The sequence below is a fragment of the Hyla sarda genome, chromosome 5, assembly GCF_029499605.1.
Source record: "Hyla sarda isolate aHylSar1 chromosome 5, aHylSar1.hap1, whole genome shotgun sequence".
In the NCBI taxonomy this organism is placed as follows: Eukaryota; Metazoa; Chordata; class Amphibia; order Anura; family Hylidae; genus Hyla; species Hyla sarda.
In genome coordinates, this window is record NC_079193.1 from 26,660,737 (window position 1) to 26,683,438 (window position 22,702).

The 22,702-nt window shown below is 43.6% G+C and overlaps 1 protein-coding gene across 5 annotated transcripts in view; it reads right to left on the reverse strand.

Annotated features, from left to right (window-relative positions):
• The window catches only part of CDK14 (cyclin dependent kinase 14), a 551,260-nt gene that overhangs the window by 232,758 nt on the left and 295,800 nt on the right, over nt 1-22,702 (reverse strand). For all 5 annotated transcript variants that reach the window (XM_056519057.1, XM_056519056.1, XM_056519058.1 and 2 more), the window contains one exon: nt 11,807-11,927. In XM_056519057.1, the coding sequence (XP_056375032.1) occupies nt 11,807-11,927 (121 nt within the window). The remainder of the gene's footprint in view (nt 1-11,806; nt 11,928-22,702) is intronic.

The following is a 22,702-nucleotide window of genomic DNA, read 5'->3' on the forward strand; positions in this document are numbered from 1 at the left end:
TACACCACTGCCCAGAAGAAAACAGAATCCATCACGCACAAATTTGTGTAACAACCACCACCCTACAACCTTTCAGATCTAGAATTGGATGGGGGGAGCAGAACTAATATTCAATCCACTGAAATTTGTTATGTGATCTGTCTATATGGAATCTCTCCAATAAGCGCTTTTTATGGTCTTGGTTTGCGTCCAGCTAGAAATACAACTAAAAAAACAGATAGCGCTCAATTCCAATAGATAGATATAACCGAAGTAGAAAGGTAAGAGACAAACTCACCGGGTGTACATGAAAAGATAGTGTGTCACCTCATTTACTATTGTAAACCCTACATGTTTTGTCGGAATGTGCACCAGAAATTCTGTCTGCGCCAGATTATGCGGCAGAATTTGTGCCAGAATTGAAAAAAACCCAGACTTACGCTCCATTTTGCTAGGAAAACCCAAAAAAGGGGCGTGGTCGCCGGGAAAAGGGTGCGTGGTCTCCAAAAAGGGGCGTGTTCCTGACATTTTCACAAAAAACCAACAAATTTATTGAAGGGGTACTCCGCCCCTGGCATCTTATCCCCTATTCAAACGATAGGGGATAAGATGTCAGATCGCCGCGGTCCCGCTGCTGGGGAGCCCCGGGATCCCCACTGCGGCACCAAGCTCTCATTACAGCACAGAGCGAGTTCGCTCTGTGCGTAATGACGGGCGATACAGGGGCCGGAGCAGCGTGACATCATAGCTCCGCCCATCATGACATCACGGCCCGTCACCCTTAATGCAAGTCTATGGCAGGGGGCGTGACGACTGCCACGCTCCCTTCCCGTAGACTTGTATTGACGGGGGCGGGCCGTGACATCACGAGGGGCGGAGCCGTGACGTAACAATGCTCCGGCCCCTGTATTGCCCGTCATTACGTGCAGAGCGATCTCGCTCTGCGCAGTAATGATAGCGGGGTGCTGCAGCAGGGACCCCAGCGATCTGACATCTTATCCCCTATCCTTTGGATAGGGGATAAGATGTCTAGGGGCGGAGTACCCCTTTAAGCTTTCCACATAAAATGTGGTGGATTTGAGCTGAGGAAAACCCGACAGGTCAGAACATGTGTAAAAAAAGCAAAGTGTAGGGAAAGTGGAAAATGTAGGGAACCTTAGTAAATACAGTAGAAAATAAATTGTAGGGAATTAAAACCCACAAAGAAACCTACACAACACTCTTAGTAAATGAGGGCCAACCACCCCACCCACCCACCATGACACCTGGTAGTCCAGATCGGACATCAATCTCTCATGCTCCACTCTCAAACAGATAGCAACACCGGTCAATGGAGGGCGCTGATGCATTCCAGGATAGAATCCTCCTCAATCCGGATCAGTAAGAACAATTGCTTAGTGAAGAAAACGCAATCAGTAGTGATTAGAGGGTGAAATGGAAGGTGTTCGATAAAAACTATCATAATTCCTATCCACAGGATAGGGGATAAGTAGCTGATCACTGGGGATAGATAGACATTAGAGATGAGCGAACTTACAGTAAATTCGATTCGTCACGAACTTCTCGGCTCGGCAGTTGATGACTTTTCCTGCATAAATTAGTTCAACTTTCTGGTGCTCCGGTGGGCTGGAAAAGGTGGATACAGTTCTAGGAAAGAGTCTCCTAGGACTGTATCCACCTTTTCCAGCCCACGGGAACACCTGAAAGCTGATTTATGCAGGAAAAGTCATCAACTGCCGAGCCGAGAAGTTCGTGACGAATCGAATTTACTGTAAGTTCGCTCATCTCTAATAGACTTCCCTTCGAAGTAACAACTTTCCCAATCGGAGTGATGAACAGGAGAATATTAGCAGATAGGTTATTTTAAGGTGAAAGACACTGCGGTATAAGCGGACGTTTCTTCCCCGGATTGGAAATCATGCTTAAATAAATTGGTTTGACACATAACACTTGTAGCCCAGTGGACAATCTTAAAGGTCAAGCTTGGACGACTTTACAATTCTTGGTTTTGTAGTGTCGTTCAGCCCTACAGCATACAGGGTTCTCCTATACGGTTCAGATGTATATCCTGCTCTGTTAGGGCCCTGGAAAACCTATGGATTACAACAGCACTCGGAAGGTGTTGCTATGGAAACAGACCATCTTTACCTTAGGGATCTTTATATTAAAAAAAACAAAACATGTAGCATACGTTCCTCACGGGAGCGGCTGTCAATCAAAAACACTCCAAATGTGGTTTTTTCACCAGCTGAAAAGGCTAAAATGTTAACTAGATGATCAAAGAACCTGGATCAGATATGACATGTTCTCAAAAACATATCGGTCACAGGAAGTTTGCAATTTCCAATTTTGTTAGCATTTTCCAATTTTCAAAGATTCGGATATTCTCCAAAAGAAAAAAATAAAATAAAAAAAATCACAATTACAATTACATAATGGGGAAATTTCCAACATAGATTTTGAATGACGACTATAAAATAGAAAATGAGCTGTGTAGAAAATTGTGTTTTCCATTCACTGAATTATTAAAAAGTTATACATTATTCTATTTCTACACTGGATTCAAGGAAGTCTTGGTTAATTAAAAACTGAAAAAGTTTTTTTTGTACATTGTTGATGTTGATGGTATGCCTGATGAAGCCGTGCATGACCTGATGTGCCTGTTCCAAGTCAGCGCCGCAAAAGACCCACCGCACCTTTGATGTCCATTTGTCTCAAAAATGAATATAGACAGCCATCAAAAGGTACAAAAACAAAAACCAACCAACGTAATATGCACACTACACCAAAAAAAAAAAATAAGTGACTCGTACTTTCTAAAGCTTTAGGGAGCACAACGATCCTTGTTTCCCTCCCTCTCCATGTCCAATACGGACTTCCCTTTGTTAAATGTCACGATTCGGCTGGCTGGAGGTGGATCCTCTGTGCCAGAGAGGGATTGGCGTGGACCGTGTTGGTGGACCGGTTCTAAGTTGCTACTGGTATTCACCAGAGCCCGCGGCAAAGCGGGATGGTCTTGCAGCGGCGGTAGCAACCAGGTCGTATCCACCAGCAACGGCTCAACCTCTCTGACTGCTGAAGATAGGCGCGGTACAAGGGAGTAGACAAGAGCAAGGTCGGACGTAGCAGAAGGTCAGGGCAGGCAGCAAGGATTGTAGTCAGGGGCAACGGCAGGAGGTCTGGAACACAGGCTAGGAACACACAAGGAAACGCTTTCACTGGCACAATGGCAACAAGATCCGGCAAGGGAGTGCAGGGGAAGTGATGTGATATAGCCAGGGAGCAGGTGGAAGCCAATTAAGCTAATTGGGCCAGGCACCAATCATTGGTGCACTGGCCCTTTAAGTCTCAGAGAGCTGGCGCGCGTGCGCCCTAGAGAGCGGAGCCGCGCGCGCCAGCACATGACAGCAGGGGACCGGGACGGGTAAGTGACTTGGGATGCGATTCGCGAGCGGGCGCGTCCCGCTGTGCGAATCGCATCCCCGACGGCCATGTCAGTGCAGCGCTCCCGGTCAGCGGGACTGACCGGGGCGCTGCAGGGAGAGAGACGCCGTGAGCGCTCCGGGGAGGAGCGGGGACCCGGAGCGCTCGGCGTAACAGTACCCCCCCCCCTTAGGTCTCCCCCTTTCTTTGTCCGGCAACTGCTTCCCATGGGATGAGGACACCGGGAGTGATTGAAGGGTTTCCTCAAAGGCAGGCCGTACAGCAGGAGTGGGAATGGGGAGGGAGGGCAGGGGGTGAAGCATGGCACGGGACAGGGTGTCACCAGGACGGGGGCCATGAGGAGGCAAGGCACAGTCCAGATAAGCCTTGGGGGGACCAGGTGTACGAGGAGGCACTGAGGCTTGCCTGACGGGACTGGGAGGGGGGGAGAGGCATTTCTTATGGCAAGAAGAGTCCCAGTTCTTGATCTCCCCGGTGGTCCAGTCAAGGGTGGGAGAATGAAGCTGGAGCCATGGCAGACCAAAGAGGACCTCAGAGGTGCAGTTGGGAAGGACGAAGAATTCAATCATTTCGTGATGGGGTCCAATGCACATTAAGAGGGGTTTTGTGCGGTAACGCACGGTGCAATCCAATCTAACTCCGTTGACCGCGGAAATGTAGAGCGGCTTGACGAGACGGGTCACCGGGATGCAGAATTTATTCACCAAAGACTCCAAAAAAAAATTCCCAGAGGCACCAGAGTCCAAGCAGGCCACGGCTGAGAGGGAGGAGTTGGGTGAAGGAGAAATCCGCACGGGCACCGTGAGACGTGGAGAAGCAGACTTTGAACCAAGAGACGCCACACCCACGTGAGCTGGGTGCGTGCGTGCGTTTCCTAGACGTTGAGGACGAATAGGGCAATCCACCAAGAAATGCTCGGTACTGGCACAGTACAGACAAAGATTTTCTTCCCTACGGCGATTCCTCTCTTCCTGGGTCAGGCGAGACCGATCCACTTGCATGGCCTCCTCGGCGGGAGGCCCAGGCGTAGATTGCAAAGGATACTGTGGGAGAGGTGCCCAGAGATCTAAGTCTTTTTCCTGGCGGAGCTCCTGATGTCTCTCAGAAAAACGCATGTCAATGCGGGTGGCCAAATGGATAAGTTCTTGCAGGTTGGCAGGAATCTCTCGTGCGGCCAGCACATCCTTGATGTTACTGGATAGGCCTTTTTTAAAGGTCGCGCAGAGGGCCTCGTTATTCCAAGATAATTCGGAAGCAAGAGTACGAAATTGGATGGCGTACTCGCCTACTGAAGAATTACCCTGGACCAGGTTCAGCAGGGCAGTCTCGGCAGAAGAAGCTCGGGCTGGTTCCTCGAAGACACTACGGACTTCAGCGAAGAAGGACTGGACTGTTGCTGTGGCAGGATCATTGCGGTCCCAGAGCGGTGTGGCCCAAGACAAGGCCTTTCCTGAAAGAAGGCTTACTACGAACGCCACCTTAGACCGTTCAGTAGGAAACAAGTCCGACAACATCTCCATATGCAGGGAACATTGAGACAAAAATCCACGGCAGAGTCTAGAGTCCCCATCAAATTTGTCCGGCAGGGACAAGCGGAGGCTAGGGGCGGCCACTCGCTGCGGAGGAGGTGCAGGAGCTGGCGGAGGAGATGGTTGCTGCTGTAGCAGAGGCAGAAGTTGCTGTAACGTGGCGGTCAACTGCGACAGCTGCTGTCCTTGTTGGGCAATCTGCTGCGATTGCTGAGCGACCACCGTGGTAAGGTCAGCGAGACTTGGCAGCGGCACCTCAGCAGGATCCATGGCCAGATCTACTGTCACGATTCGGCTTACAGGTTGTGGATCCACTGTGTCAGCGAGGGATTGGCGTGGACCGTACTGGTGGACCGGTTCTAAGAGGCTACTGGTGTTCACCAGAGCCCGCCGCAAAGCAGGATGGTCTTGCTGCGGCAGTAGCAACCAGGTCGTATCCACTAGCAACGGCTCAACCTCGCTGACTGCTGAGAAGGCGTGGGACAGAAGGACTAGGCAGAGGCAAGGTCAGACGTAGCAGAAGGTCGGGGCAGGCGGCAAGGTTCGTAGTCAAGATGGATAGCAGGAGTTCAGGTAACACAGGCTTGGACAACACTAAACGCTTTCACTGGCACAAGGCAACAAGATTCGGCCAGGGAGTGCAGGGGAAGTGATGTGATATAGCCAGGGAGCAGGTGGAAGCCAATTAAGCTAATTGGGCCAGGCACCAATCATTGGTGCACTGGCCCTTTAAGTCTCAGAGAGCTGGCGCGCGTGCGCCCTAGAGAGCGGAGCCGCGCGCGCCAGCACATGACAGCAGGGGACCGGGACGGGTAAGTGACTTGGGATGCGATTCGCGAGCGGGCGCGTCCCGCTGTGCGAATCGCATCCCCGACGGCCATGTCAGTGCAGCGCTCCCGGTCAGCGGGACTGACCGGGGCGCTGCAGGGAGAGAGACGCCGTGAGCGCTCCGGGGAGGAGCGGGGAGCCGGAGCGCTTGGCGTAACATTAAATAACACATAACCATGTAATTGTAATACAAAAACAAAACATGAAAGAACAAAACCCATCAACTGTACTTCTCAGAAGTGCACCATAAAGTTATAAACCTTCCCTCTGTCAGCGTTCTACAAGCTGCCCAAAATTTCCTTAAATTGTTTCAATAAATACCAATAATTATTCACAAAAGACCCCCCAGCCGATACGCCCCCTCCCATAGACATGAATTGTGGGGGTGTGGCGTGGCATCACTAGGGGGCATGACCGTGACATCATGATCATGGCTTTCAGCACCAGCGTACCCCTTTAAAGGGGTACTCCGCTGCTCAGCGTTTGGAATAAACTGTTCGGAATGCTGGAGCCGGAACTGGGAGCTTGTGACATCATAACCCCGCCCCCTCATGATGTCACACCCACCCCTTCAATGCAAGTCTTTGGGAGGGGGCGTGATGCCTGTCACAGGTCACCTGTCATTTTGTCCTATTACCCCTTGTAAAAAAAAATTAAATTTGAGGGAAAACTAGCATTTTAGTGGAAAAAAAATCATTTACACATCCAACTTTCACAAAAAGTCGTCAAACACCTGTGGGGTGTTAAGGCTCACTTGACCCCTTGTTACATGCCTTGAGGGGTGTAGTTTCCAAAATAGTATGCCATGTGTTGTTTTTTTTTTTTTTTTGCTGTCCTGGCACCATAGGGGCTTCCTAAATGCGACATGCCCCCCAAAAACCATTTCAGCAAATTTTACTTTTCAAAAGCTAAATGTGACTCCTTCTCTTCTGAGTATTGTAGTGCGCCAGCAGAGCATTTTACTTCATAACATGGGGTATTTCTATACTCAGAAGAGATGGGGTTGCAAGTTTTGGGGGTCAATTTGTCCTATTATCCCTTGTAAAAAAAAAATTATTTGAGGGAAAACTAGCATTTTAGTGAAAAAAAAAAAATCATTTTCACATCCAACTTTAACGAAAAGTCGTCAAACACCTGTGGGGTGTTAAGGCTTACGGGACCCCTTGTTACGTGCCTTGAGGGAAGTCGTTTCCAAAATAGTATTCCATGTGGTTATTTTTTTTTTGCTGTTCTGGCACCATAGGGGCTTCCTAAATGTGAAATGCCCCCCAAAAACCATTTCAGAAAAACTCACTCTCCAAAATCCCACTGTCGCTCCTTCCCTTTTGAGCCCTCTACTGCGCCCGCCAAACACTTGACATACACATATGAGGTATTTTCTTACTCGAGAGAAATTGGGTTACACATTTTAGGAAGATTTCTCTCCTTTTACCCCTTGTGAAAATTCAATAACTGGGTCTACAAGAACATGCGAGTGTAAAAAATGAAGATTTTGAATTTTCTCCTTCAATTTGCTGCTATTCCTGTGAAACACCTAAAGGGTTAACAAACCTTTTGAATGTCATTTTGAATACTTTGAGGGGTGCAGTTTTTATAATGGGGTCATTTGTGGGGTATTTCTAATATGAAGGCCCTTCAAATCCACTTCAAAACAGAACTGGTCCCTGAAAAATGTAAATTTTGAAAATTGTGTGAAAAACTTGAAAATTGCTGCTGAACTTTGAAGCCCTCTGATGTCTTCCAAAAGTAAAGACATGTCAACTTTATGATGGAAACATAAAGTAGACATATTGTATATGTGAATCAATATATAATTTATTTGGAATATTCATTTTCCTTATAAGCAGAGAGCTTCAAAGTAAAAAAAAAATGCAAATTTTGGAATTTTTCACCAAGAAATGATGCAAGTATCGACAAAATTTTACCACTAACATAAAGTAGAATGTCACGAAAAAACAATCTCGGAATCAGAATGAAAGGTAAAAGCATCCCAGAGTTATTAATGCTTAAAGTGACAGTGGTCAGATGTGCAAAAAATGGCCGGGTCCTGCAGTGAATAAATAATAAATAAACAATAAATAATAAAGGTTCAAGGTGTCCATAGCCTTTAGTACTTTCTATGAAACTGTTACCAACCCAATAGATAAAAGATGATAACGGGGATTCCCTGGAATAAACTTATTGTCAGGGAACCCTTTCAACCACAGATGGCATCCCCTTTAAAGGAAAACTTTTTTTTTTTTAAATCAACTGGTGCCAGAAAGTTAAACAGATTTGTTAATTACTTCTATTAAAAAATCTTAATCCTTCTAGTACTTATTAGCTGCTGAATACTACAGAGAAAATTATTTTCTTTTTGGAACACAGAGCTCTTTGCTGACATCACGAGCACAGTGCTCTCTGCTGACACCTCTGTCCATTTTAAGAACTGGAGAAAATCCCCATAAAAAACATGTGCTGCTCTGGACAGTTCCTAAAATGGACAGAGATGTCAGCAGAGAGCTCTGTGTTCCAAAAAGAAAATTATTTCCTCTGTAGTATTCAGCAGCTTATAAATACTGGAAGGATTAAGATTTTTTTTTAATAGAAGTAATTTACAAATCTGTTTAACTTTCTGGCACATGTGGATTAAAAAAAAAATTCCACCGGAGTACCTCCTTAAAAACAGAAAAAGACAAGTGATTTTTATGTTACTTTTTTATGCTTTGCTGGTATCAAGCAAATATTAGCGTAATCTCAAGGTAGGATAACATGAGCAATTTAACAAAAGCGTGCACATGCGGCCGGTAATTTAGGATGTAGTCGCCCACAATGCTTAGGAGTAGCCGCCACCGTGAATAAAAAACCCAATGTGGGATCACGCCGGAGTCATTAGCTTCTAGTTACATCCCTAATGTTCTACAATAGCAAATGAAGTGTAAAAATAATCTGCAGACAGAAGCACCTGCTTCTCCAAGCAATCCCAAACGACAATATTTGTGCAGCCATTTAGGTGCAGCTGGTCCCCTCCATTGTAGGGCCGCTTCCTTCCTCTGCAGAATCCTCACTAAACCTCATTCATTACATTAGGCCATTTACTCCCATTGTCTGTTTTGTTGGGTGATACTTGTGGAGACCTTTTTTTTTTTATGTCTGGCAACCAATTCAAGATCCTTTCCAAGCAAACCAAAAAAATAATAATAATTCCCCGTAACAGATCGACCATGGCGTACAGTAGAATCGGTTCTATTTTATCCCATCAGTGCACATCAGCAAGGAGGGAGAAGAATACAACACAATCCTAATAGTGTCATTTGTCACTCGTTTTCACCTCAAGAGGAGTCAACATGTATTTGTGAAGCTTCAGTACCGGAGCCACGAAAGGTCCGGGGTGTAACATTCATCATATAGACATTGGTAATTGCCGTCTTAATTTTTCTAAGTGAAAAAAATGAAGACCTATTAGGAACAGGATGTGATCGGAATTCCTGACATAAGTCCCGAGGGACCAAGAAGCAGCCATGGCTAGCGGTTTAGCGGTGGTGGTGATAACAAAGGCTACTTTTATTTTAGTTTTTTACTAGGTAGAGATGCCGATTAAAGGGGTATTTCATCCCTAGACATCTTATCCCCTATCCAAAGGTGTCTGATCACGGGGTCACACAGCTGGGACCCCATCGATCTCTGTGCATCCCCACCGCGTTCATTCAGAATGCTGGGTGCGTCGTTACATCACGCCCCCTCAATGCAAGTCTATGGGGGGAGTGGCTGCAAAATGTTCCGAACGCTGGGACAGCAGAGTGCCCCTTTAAAGGGAGACTCCGCCCCTAGACATCTTATCCCCTTTCCAAAGGATAGGGGATAAGATGACTGATCGCGGGGGTCCCGCCGCTGGGGATCTTTCCTGCAGCACCCCGTTCTTCAGCTGCACGGACTGAGGATACAGGGGACGGAGTATCGCCTGCCACGCCCCCTCCCATAGGCTTGCATTGAGGGGGGCGGGGTGTTACATCATGATACTCCGCCCCCTGTATCACCAGTCATCAGCCAAGGAGCGATTCTCGCTACGTGCAGCTGAGGAAAAGGGGTGCTACAGGAGAGATCCTTTGGATAGGGAATAAGATGTCTATGGGCAGAGTACCCCTTTAAGCATAAAATAAAAAAAAACAACAATCAAATAGACAACAGCAGAATGTAGGAAACAATATAACAGTAATAACAGAAATGACTAATAATTAAACTTGATGATCAAAATTGATCTTTGAAGTTAGCAAAAAATGTTTAAAAATATTCATATTCATATACAAGGTGGCTTTTAGGGTACGTTCACACTGAGTAATTCAAGTAATTCAAGTAACATTTAATGTTTTTTTCCGTTGTCCTGTTCACACTGCGGAAATTCTGCTAGCAGAATTCTGACGCTGAATTCCTTTCCGCTGGAAGAAAGAACATGTTCATTCTACAAGCGGAATCCGCGAGCAGAATCCAAGAGAAGTCAATGGTAAAAAAAAAATTCTGCCCGACATTGTTTTCAAGAAGAATTCGAGGGAAATTTAAGCGGAATCCAGAAAAGTAGATTAAATAGCCTCCTCCTTCATTCCTCTTCATTTCTGCATGGAAATTCCGCTTGAATTCCGCTTGATGGAGAAGGCAACAATTTCCTGACCGAAATTATTCCTCGTGAATTCCTCTTGAAATACTCAGTGTGAACGCACCCTGAGGGGGAGATTTATCATATCTGTCCAGAGGAAAAGTTGCTGAGTTGCCCATAGCAACCAATCAGATCGCTTCTTTCACTTTTGAAATGGCCTCTGTAAACACCAAGTGTTCTAAATGAACGCCGGGTGCTGTACAGAGATCAGACATCTTAGATAAGATGTCTAGGGGTGAAGTACCCCTTTAAAGGGGTATTCTAATATTTGCTACATTCATATCTCGACCTACGGGACCAACTACCTATCATGAGAATTAGGCGGCTCCTGTACCAGTATAGCGCTGCATGCCTTTTCCAGCACAGAAGCTATCCCGGCCAACCAATATGCAATAAACTGCAGCCAGCCCCATTAGAATATTTTAATTTTTATTTATTTATTTTTAAACTATAAGTTATGTACATGATGGAGACATTTATCATTGGCTTTACACCACTTTAATGTTCTAAATATCCCTGCAAATTTTGCGCAATTGCATTTGTGTGCAATTTTTTTTTTTGCACCATTTTCGGTAGAACATCTTTCAAAGATGTCTATAGTTTGTTGCACTGTACACCACTTTTTGCTTTGCAGCTGTATTATTTGAACTTTTTTTTGTGTGTGTGTGTGTGTGTGCAAAGCCTACTTTTTCCCCCGCAAACCTACACCACCTAATAGGACAGGTACAAATGTGAGAGATGCCAGAGCACAAAGCTTAAAGAGTAACTATCATTAACTAAACTTTCCCTAATCCCCCTCCCCATCTGTCCCTGACACTAACTACATCTATCCCTGTATTAATTTTTATTTAAATCCCCATTAAAATACCTTTATAATAACACCTTCGCTAGCTCAGAGGTGAGCTCTCTCCAGAGGGCAGGAAGTGGGCGTGGCCAACCGTCACGGGGTCATCTGAAGCCTGGCCGGCCAGCTTCCGCCCGTCTTCCTGTACTGAGAAGAGGGAGATGCAGGGGGCGGGGATATTTAAATAACGAGAGTACCACTTTAAACCAATCTCTGCAGCTCTCTGGTTTCTATAATTGTGCAGAATTTATCAAGTCTGTGCGCAATTTTGATAAATTTCGAGAAACTGTGTAAAAAAATACACCAAGCAAACGGGTAAAATCTTTACTATTTCACACCAACGTTGATTAATGTCCCCCAATATGATTTTAATTAAATTTAATGAATTGCTTCTTAAAACTTACAGTGTCCGTTTTACGCTAAATTTTACAGACTCACATTACTTGCTAAAAAGAGCATCCGAATCGGTATGAATCCTTGATTCATTCATTCATTTTGATCAATTTCAAATTGGCTTTTCTACAATAAATGAATTTTTTAAGCGATGCTTACCACATGTCCAGACAGGTGGAGTATTCTGTGGAGCCCAATAAGACATCAGGAGGTCTATACCAGAGGGTTACTACTTCATTAGAGTATGTGTGGCTTGGGACCGATTTGGCTCGTGCAAGACCTGAAAGACAAAAATAATTTCTGTTACATAAATTATCTTAATATAATTACTAGAGATGAGCGAGTAAAAAAAAAAAATTTGATTCAGCCGATTTGCAAAAAATGTTAATATTTACAGCGAATCACTATTAAGAATGACTATTTCTGGCCTACAGAGAGCCTCAATAGGGGTGTAGAACACTTTTCCTTGCTGTAACACACATAGGGTGTGTGCTGGGTTAATGAAATAATACCGTTATTCAGGATGACATGCAGATCAGAGGTGTCGCTATTAGAAACATTGTCGCAGAGCGGCAAAATGACAGAGCCTGGAGGTGGCATCAGTATGAGGAAACCATATAGTGGCTGAATGACACAGCCTGGAGTTGGTGGCAGCATATGTTGACTCAGGGCCGTGGTGCCAACATTGGGACACTGGCCACGCTTCACCTTCTGCCTTCACATTTTGCACATGGTCAGGTTAACATCCTCCGGATGCTTAATGAAAAACTGCCACACCGCCGAGTAGCTGATTTTTCCACCAACAGTCCGCACTGATTGACTGCTACTGCCGCCGACTCCAGGAACCCCTGTTCCACTACCTCCCGGGAAGGTAGGCTGCCGCAAAGCAGGTGGTCGACCCCGGACACATTTGGCTCCTGACTTTCCACTTCTGCCACCATGCTGACTGCCAACCATGCTACCACCTTGCTGGCTCAGCTGCTGCCTTACGGGCAACCTTCATCCCTCTTCTCCTGATGATGATGAAGCCCCTTCTGCACCCGGCTCCCAAGTGCGATCGGCTTCATCATCATCGAGTTGTGTCTGCACATCACTGATGTCCTCCTCAGGTTCCTCAACAGTGTCTGCTTCAGGAGCCTGAACACTCGCAAGACCAACTCCCCCTCCACTCTCCTCATCACTACTTGCCCGCCTAGTGGAGGAAGCGGCGGATGTCTCCTCCACTTCTTGGCTGGGCAGTAGCTGCTGACTGTCCTCTATTAGATCGTCCTCACTAAATAGTGAAGCTGAACCAACAGCATAAGATACTTCTGTGGGGGAGGGAACAGCATAATTTGTAATTATTTCGGATTCATGAGATTCGATTCGCTCATCCCTAATAATTACGCTATGGTACTGCAAAGACATCTGGGGAAAAACATTAGGAATGGTGGCTTTATATTATTAAAAAAACATAACAGGATTATTAGACAAGAGCAAGTATGTGAATGTATGGCTCCGATTTGTAGACGATGTGTTCATGCTATGGTCTGGCACACGTCCCGAATTGGAGGAATACGTAAAATACTTAAATGGGTGTCATCATCTTAAAGAATTTACATGTGAAAGTAGCACACAAGAGATACATTACTTAGATGTTTGTGTCACCAAAAATGAGGATAAAATTGAAACCTCTCTTTTCTCTAAGGAGACAGATCGTAATAATTTGCTCCATAGAAATAGTGGACATGCACCACAAGTTTTTGGGGGGATCCCCAAGGGTCAGATAATAAGGGCTAAACAAATCTGTAGTACAGAAGAGGATTACGTAAAAAATAAAGAAAAGTTGATAAAGAAAACATTTAGAACGAGGATATGATAAGAAATCACCGGAGGAAGCGGGGAAAATAGTAGATGAAATACCTAGGGAAGAACTTAGGAAGAAGAATAAAAAGAAAAAAAAAGGAGAGGCGAAAATGTATTTTTTTTTCAGTGTATAATGGACATTCAAAAATGATCAAAAAGACTATTAAAAAATATTGGGGTATGTTGAGAGCGGAACCCTAAATATGGTATGTTGTTCAAAGAAAACCCAAAATTTGTGTATAGGAGAGGAAAATCAATTGGGGATATGTTGATAAGATCGGACATAAAAAAGAAACGGGTATCCAAGCAAACATTTTTAAGAACCAGAAAAAATGGAACATTCCCCTGTGGATCATGTCAAAACTGCAGTGGAATTATTAAAGGTGAAACAATATCCCATCCTATGAAGGGTACTGAGAATGCCATACATGGATGGTATACGTGTGACACAAAACAGGTTGTGTATCTTATTAAATGCCCATGTGGCAAGATTTATATAGGCCAAACATCCAGGTCAATTAAAATACGTATAAATGAGCATAAAAGTACTATTCGAAATATGATTAAAAAAGGAACACAAAAAAAACAAGAGAAAGAAAAAGGTAACACTAAACATTGGGAAACCAGTTTTGCAAAACACTTTGCAGAAAATCAGCATCAAGTATGTGATGTAAGATGGATGGTGCTAGAGGAGGTTGGTGGAACTCTGGATAGTGAAATTAAGAAGAGGTTACTGAAACGGGAGGTATTTTGGGTTACTAGGCTGAATGCTTTGTCCCCAAATGGGATTAATGAAAATTGTAATTTTAATGTATTTTTGTAGTATTCTTTATTTTGCAATATTTTCTATGCTGTTCCGATGTATAGATGTGAGTAACACCGTTGATTACTATGTGTAATTATTCTATATGATTTTAACCTGTAGATGTGAAATTTCACGGGACTTGTTGGTCCATAAATTGTGGTGGTGGGTGTAATCACATTAGGCTTGAGAAGGAGAGATCCTGAAATGTCGCCAATCAAGCTCACCTGCCGGTGAGCTACCAGACACTGTTCCAGAGTCAAGCAAGGTTGCATCCATAATGGACATTCCAAGATAAAGCTCTGGCTGGGGCATGGAAGGTTGAACCAACAGCTGCGTATTTGTATCAGCGACTGAAAGCACTGGGTGAATATTCATTGTGTTCATGTATACTGTATCCATGTACAAAATAGTTGTTCTTATGAAGACTGACATGTGAAGTAAAAAGTATTGAATTGGAACACAATTCGGTTGTTGGAGTGCAATTTTTACTGAAGCTGTTATACTGAGGTGTGGACACTCAGCTGCACTACCTAAGACCCGTGTGCTAACATACACCCACAGCCTTGTATAGAATCAATATGAGGGAACCATATAGTGGCTGAATGACACAGCCTGGAGTTGGTGGCAGCATATGTTGACGCAGGGCAGTAGTGCCAACATTGGGACCCTGGCCACGCTTCACCTTCTGCCTTCACATTTTGCACATGGTCAGGTTAACATCCTCCGGATGCTTAATGAAAAACTGCCACACCGCCGAGTAGCTGATATTTCCACCAACAGTCCACACTGATTGACTGCTACTGCCGCCGTCTCCAGGAACCCCTGTTCCACTACCTCCCAGGAAGGTAGGCTGCCGCAAAGCAGGTGGTCTCTCCCGGACACATTTGGCTCCTGACTTTCCACTTCTGCCACCATGCTGACTGCCAACCATGCTACCACTTTGCTGGCACAGCTGCTTTCTCACGGGCAACCTGCAACCCTCTTCTCCTGATGATGATGAAGCCCCTTCTGCACCCGGCTCCCAAGTGCGATCGGCTTCATCATCATCGAGTTGTGTCTGCACATCACTGATGACCTCCTCAGGTTCCTCAACAGTGTCTGCTTCAGGAGCCTGAACACTCGCAAGACCAACTCCCCCTCCACTCTCCTCATCACTACTTGCCCGCCTAGCAGAGGAAGCGGCGGATGTCTCCTCCACTTCTTGGCTGGGCAGTAGCTGCTGACTGTCCTCGAGATCATCCTCACTACATAGTGAAGCTGAACCCACAGCATAAGATACTTCTGTGGGGGAGGGAACAGCATAATTTGTAATTATTTCGGATTCATGAGATTCGATTCGCTCATCCCTAATAATTACGCTATGGTACTGCAAAGACATCTGGGGAAAAACATTAGGAATGGTGGCTTTATATTATTAAAAAAAACATAACAGGATTATTAGACAAGATAGAAAATGTTTGCCATTCCAGTGTAATATTTAAAGGCTGTGTATGGTGGCTGTGTGCAGAATTTTTGTAATGTTCATTTACTTTTTAAATGCAAATTTTAAACTATTTTATAAATGGTTGTAACTTTTTAAAATGTTCCAAGTCTGTGCAAATCCTTTACATAGTTGGCTATGCTGCTGCTGCTAAGTAAACTGCTACTCTCCCTGCCCTATCACTGCCTGCTCACACAATGGCAGCATCAGTGTAAAAATAAAGGTGAACACCCGCCGCTGAATCAACAGAGAGAAGGAGGGGAACTCACAAGCAGCATCGGTGAAGAAAGAGGAGAGAATTCAAAGCAAAGTCTTTTTTTTTTGGGGGGGGGGGGGGGGGGGGGGGGAGAGACAACATCAATGTGTGTTGGCATCGGGTACAGGAGATCACACATGAGCTGTGTTAGGGAAGGCAGTAGAGGAATGAAGTTGAACTAGTATATGAAACAACATATTACAGATTTAGAGACCTCACATGCAGACACATTACTTGGAGGGGCACGAACTCATGAGAAAAGTCTGGAACTACACATATCCGAAAAATGACCCTTTTTAGGATATATTGTTGGTCAGACCTCAAATGAAATAATAAACATAATCACCATAGGTGACCCAATTGTCTTGTCTCCCAGCAATACTAACTTAAACTTAATTTGTGTTAAACAAATACAAATGGCCACTGTCATTATGAAAAACTTTTTTCCAAACAACATGTCAAAAAACTGGATCGGCGTGGGACTAAATGTTCATATCTCTGCCGATCAGGAGAACAAGCTGGGTACCTAATAAAAAGGTACTCTTTGAACATGACAAAAAGGACAAAGTCCTTTTGTCCCGTTCAAGTTTTTGAACAAAAAGGGGAGTTGTTTTCATGAGACGCTTACCCTTCAATTAAAGGAAATGTCCAGTTTAGTAAAATGTATCCCTTATCCAAAGCATATGGAATTAAGTGTCAGATCACAAGGGGTCCAACTGCTGGGACACGCACAATCTCCTGCCCAGCGTCGGGGTTCTCCCCATTCATGGAGCTGAGTTGACCACCACATAAAGCAGTGGTAGACATGCCAACCCATTCATCTCTATGGGAGAGCCGGACATACACGAGTACAGAACTTCGTCTCTCTATTAGTACTGTTGTCCCTCCATGATTGGAGTGGGGTTTCCAGTGTGTTCCTTGTTCAGAGTCCAGTGTGAACAGTGCTCTTGATTTCCTGACCCGTTTAGTGTTCTGACATTCAATTAACCTGTTCATCCCCTGCATCTCCTGGTTTTGTCTGCTGTAAACTTATCATATCTAGTCTAGTTCATATTATCATATCTGCTTTTAATTTTAATCCTGGTTCTTGAACTGTTCGTTAGTATGCTATATCCTGGCGGTAGACCTATTTGTGGCTTTGTAATATTATTGTTATGTTCCTGACTTGTTTCTTGCTAGCTACAGTTTAGCTTGTTATGTTTGATTCTTACGCACATGCACTTTAGTGCAGGAAGGGACAGGCGTCCAAGTGTCATTCACCGCACGGGTGTCTAGGCAAGTAGGCAGGGAGCGTGGTCTTAGGGACAGCTAACGGCTCACTTCTCCCTTCCCCCATTCATAACTCCTACAAAAAGCAAGCCTTTAGTGTAGATCTGTAGAGAGAAAAAGAGTTATGGCCATTAGAAGGCGAGGTGTTGAAAATGTGCCAAAAATTGATGTTGAGGGAAGGGGATATATATTCAATACATAAGACAGCTACTCCCTCATAACTCGGCCCTATATCTGATCATTGGTAACCCAAAGTTCCCACCAGGTTTAAATGACCCAATATTTTGCCGGTGTATAGAAGAGGATAAATACAGGGTATGTCTGTTGAGAAGGGAATCAGACACAGGGGATTGGATGAACACGCTTGAGGAAAGTATCCCCGTCCCTTTAGGCTATTGGAGAGCTATGCCGTTGAGGCATTTTTTGCATACATTACCAAGCCCACATTTATTTACACCAAAAACAACAACATTTGAGGAACTGTGCATATATAAAAACCAAGTGAAAAACGCACTCTCAAAAATATACAAATTGAGGTCAAGGACCCCAAGCGACCCTGTGTTTACAGATAAATGGGAAAAAGATCTGAGGACCCAGCTGAACCACGAGCAGTGGACTAAGATTTTTAAACTTGTTCACTGCTCATCAGTTAGCGTGAATAATCAAGAGGTTAATTATAAGATACTGACAAGATGGTATCGAGTCCGCAGCCAAATACATAAAATGTATGCACGGGAAAGCAATAAATGCTGGCGCTGCGGGGACAACGAGGGGAATATACTTCCTATTTTTTGGTCCTGTCCAAAACTAACAAACTACTGGGCAAAAGTCCGAGATGTGATTATAACAACAACAAAGAAAGAAATTCCACTAGATCCAGCCTTTTACTTATTACAACACAACGATATACCATTAATAAACTCAAAAGCAAGTTCTTATATTTAGCTAATACAAACTGCCAGGAATTGCATTCCTGCATTGTGGCGACAGGAGAAGATTCCTGTCACGATGCCGGCTGGCAGGAGGTGGATCCTCTGTGCCAGAGAGGGATTGGCGTGGACCGTGCTAGTGGACCGGTTCTAAGTCACTACTGGTATTCACCAGAGCCCGCCGCAAAGCGGGATGGTCTTGCTGCGGCGGTAGTGACCAGGTCGTATCCACAAGCAACGGCTCAACCTCTCTGACTGCTGAAGATAGGCGCGGTACAAGGGAGTAGACAGAAGCAAGGTCGGACGTAGCAGAAGGTCGGGGCAGGCAGCAAGGATCGTAGTCAGGGGCAACGGCAGGAGGTCTGGAACACAGGCTAGGAACACACAAGGGAACGCTTTCACTGGCACAATGGCAACAAGATCCGGCGAGGGAGTGCAGGGGAAGTGAGGTATACATAGGGAGTGCACAGGTGAACACACTGATTAGAACCACTGCGCCAATCAGCGGCGCAGTGGCCCTTTAAATCGCAGAGACCCGGCGCGCGCGCGCCCTAGGGAGCGGGGCCGCGCGCGCCGGGACAGGACCGACGGAGAGCGAGTCAGGTACGGGAGCCGGGGTGCGCATCGCGAGCGGGCGCCACCCGCATCGCGAATCGCATCCCGGCTGGAGGCGGTATCGCAGCGCACCCGGTCAGTGGATCTGACCGGGGCGCTGCGGGAGCGAGAGTGTAGCGAGCGCTCCGGGGAGGAGCGGGAACCCGGAGCGCTCGGCGTAACAATTCCCTCTATGGTCCTATGGTTTAGCAAGATCAATGATTTGAGGCATTTAGAGAATTTAGGATCAGCTCGCCAAGATTCCTGCCTTGAATTCTTTATTACATGGTCCCCATGGGTTCAGTTTCAGGAGTCAAAGTTTTTGGAGGTATCCTTAGAAAGAGCTTAGAAAAACCGTTAACAGATTTATTTAACCAATCACTGGTAACAGGAGTCGCCCCGGGAGATTGGAAATTAGCAAATGTCGTGCTCATTCACAAGAAAGGTAGTAGGGAGGAATCAAGCAACTATAGGCCAGTAAGTCTGAGATCAATAATGGGGAAATTAATGGAAACCCTAATAAAGGATAGGATTGTGGAACGTCTAAAATCCCATGGAATGCAAGATGAAAAACAACAAGGGTTTACTTCAGGGAGATCATGAGATCATGTCAAACAAATCTTATTGATTTTTTTGACTGGGTGACTAAAATAATAGATGGCGGAGGGGCAGTAGACATCGCGTATCTATATTTTAGTAAGGCTTTTGACACTGTCCCACATAGAAGACTTATCAATAAACCACAGTCATTGAGCCTGGACTCCCATATTGTTGAGAGAATTAGGCAGTGGCTGAGTGACAGACAACAGAGGGTTGTAGTCAATGGAGAATATTCAGAGCAAGGTCATGTTACCAGTGGGGACCTCAGAGATCTGTACTGGGACCAATATTGTTTAATATCTTCATTAGTGATATTGCAAAAGGTCTCGATGGTTCGGTGTTGGTCTTTTTGCTGATGACACAAAGATATGTAACAGGGTTGATGTTCCTGGAGGGATCCGCCAAATGGAAAAGAATTTAGGAAAACTAGAAGAATGGTCAGAACTCTGGCAACTGAAATTTAATGTAGACAAGTGCAAGATAATGCACCTGGGGCGTAAAAACCCTCGGGCAAAATATAGAATATTTGGCACAGTCCTGACCTCAGTATCTGAGGAAAGGGATTTAGGAGAAATTATTTCAGAAGACTTAAAGGTAGGAAGACAATGTTATAGAGCAGCAGGAAACGCTAGCAGAATGCTTGGATGTATAGGGAGAGGTATAAGCAGTAGAAAGAGAGAAGTGCTCATGCCGCTGTACAGAACACTGGTGAGACCTCACTTGGAGTATTGTGCGCAGTACTGAAGGCCGTATCTCCAGAAGGATATAGATACTCTAGAGAGTTCAGAGAAGATACTAAACTAGTACATGGATTGCAGGATAAAACTTACCAGGAAAAGTTAAAGGACCTTAACATGTTTAGAAGAAAGAAGAGACAGAGGGGATATGATAGAGACTTTTATATACATAAAGGGAATCAATAAGGTAAAGGAGGAGAGGAGATTTAAAAGAAGAAAAACTACCACAAGAGGACATAGTTTTAAATTAGAGGGGAAAGGTTTCTGCAGTAATATCAGGAAGTATTACTTTACTGAGAGAGTAGTGGATACATGGAATAGCCTTCCTGCAGAAGTGGTAGCTGCAAATACAGTGAAGGAGTTTAAACATGTATGGGATAGGCATAAGGCTATCCTTCATATAAGATAGAGATAGGCATAAGGCTATCCTTCATATAAGATAGGGCCAGGGACTATTGATAGGATTCAGATTATTGGGCAGACTAGATGGGCCAAATGGTTCTTATCTGCCGACACATTCTATGTTTCTAGTTACATGTAATTTGTGTTTTGATGAGATCTAATCAAGAGATTATTTATTTATCAGCTTTTTCATTTTGGCAAGGGTGTTATGTGTTGGCATAACTGAAGGGAAGTATTGCTTAGCAATGAAGATTTGCTTGTTCCCTTCTTTTTCCCTTTATTTAGTAAGTTCAAGATCGAAGTTATGTAACTACTGTATTTTGTGTGTTAAAATTAAACATAACATTTTAATTAAAAAAAATTATTAAAAAATTTTATATATATATATATATATATATATATATATTTCAATACATATGATGAAGGTAGGACATGGGTGACATGGGGTCATCCTTGCATCCAAATCCTACATTTTCATAATGCATTTGGGCAAATATTTTGGGCAACACAGTGAAATTTGACCTTCTTTTTACACAACGTTTAATCCAGCGTGTTCCATATTATAATTATTCTGTGTTAGTTTAATGGAAGTAAATTAAGAAAAGGGTATAAAATGTGAACTTGATGGCGAACCACAGGACTAGAGTTTATTTCTTTATTGCGGAGCAGATGGAACAAAAATACACATTTCTTTTGAATGTAAAAAGTTCATTTTGCTTGAGACTTTCCGCTCCAGGCGGCAGGCAATATAATAGCGCGATTGTCACTCATCATACACATGCTAGACTTCTTCCATCTCCCCGGCCTGCCAACACTCTGATGCGAACAATGAGCTACCAGACCAATTATCCAATCTTTTTACACCTCTACAGCCTTTACATTACGGGAAGGAATTTTGCATGAAATGGTCTTGGAGATGATACACATTCTAGCCAATTACAGTGCACTGCAATAGAAACAATACACAAAACTGCAATTCCATCGGAAGACAATTCTGAGGAGGAGGACAGTAGTTAAATAAAATCCTTGAAATTCATTATTCATTCATTTAATTATTTGCCTCTCTGGTTTTTAGATTTATTTAAAGTGAAAAAGAACTGGAAAAAAAAAGGAAACTGTGGCGAACCTATAACCTTTAATATATAATCTAAATGATTATCTCTCTGCGAATGGAAAAATATTGTGTGAATATTGTTATTTCATTAGTTAACTTAAAGGGGTACTCCACTGGAAAACATTTTTTTTTTTTTTAAATCAACTGGTGCCAGAAAGTTAAACAGATTTGTAAATTACTTTAATTAAAAAATCTTAATCCTTTCAGTACTTATCAGCTGCTGTATGATCCACAGGAAGTTCTTTTCCTTTTGAATTTCCTTTCTGTCTGACCACAGTGCTCTCTGCTGGCACCACTGTCCATATCAGGAACTGTCCAGAGCAGGAGAGGTTTGCTATGGGGATTTGCTTCTACTCTGTACAGTTCCTAAAATGGACAGAGGTGTCAGCAGAGAGCACTGTGGTCAGACAGAAAGGAAATTCAAAAAGAAAAGAACTTCCTGTGGAGCATATAACAGCTGATAAGTACTGGAAGGATTGAGAATTTTTAAATAGAAGTAATTTACAAATCTGTTTAACTTTCTGGCACCAGTTGATTTAGAAAAAAATGTTTTCCAGTGGAGTACCCCTTTAAATAATTGTAATAATAATTAGTAAAATTGAAAAAAGTTAAAATAATTAGACATTTTGTAAAATAAAACAAAAAAATTATGTTGTAAAACTAAATGTACCGTATTTTTTTTTTTTTTTTTCTTCAAGTCAACATAATGCTGGCAAAAAAACAAAATTAGCTAAAAAAATTTTTTTACAAAAAAATATATAACCTAGTGCATCCTCTAGGCAACATAATACAATAAAGAAATAAATAAAAAAATATATAAATATACATATACACACACACATATAATAAGAATGGAATATTGTTACAATTTGTAAATTGAGTTTTAAAATCAAAAATTTTTTACATTTTGGGTAATAAAAAAAAAAAGAAAAAAAGTCAATATTACAATGTGAAGAATACAAAACAATAATACTAAACTTTGTAAATTGGACAAAATAGATATTTAAGTTCATATTTTATTGTG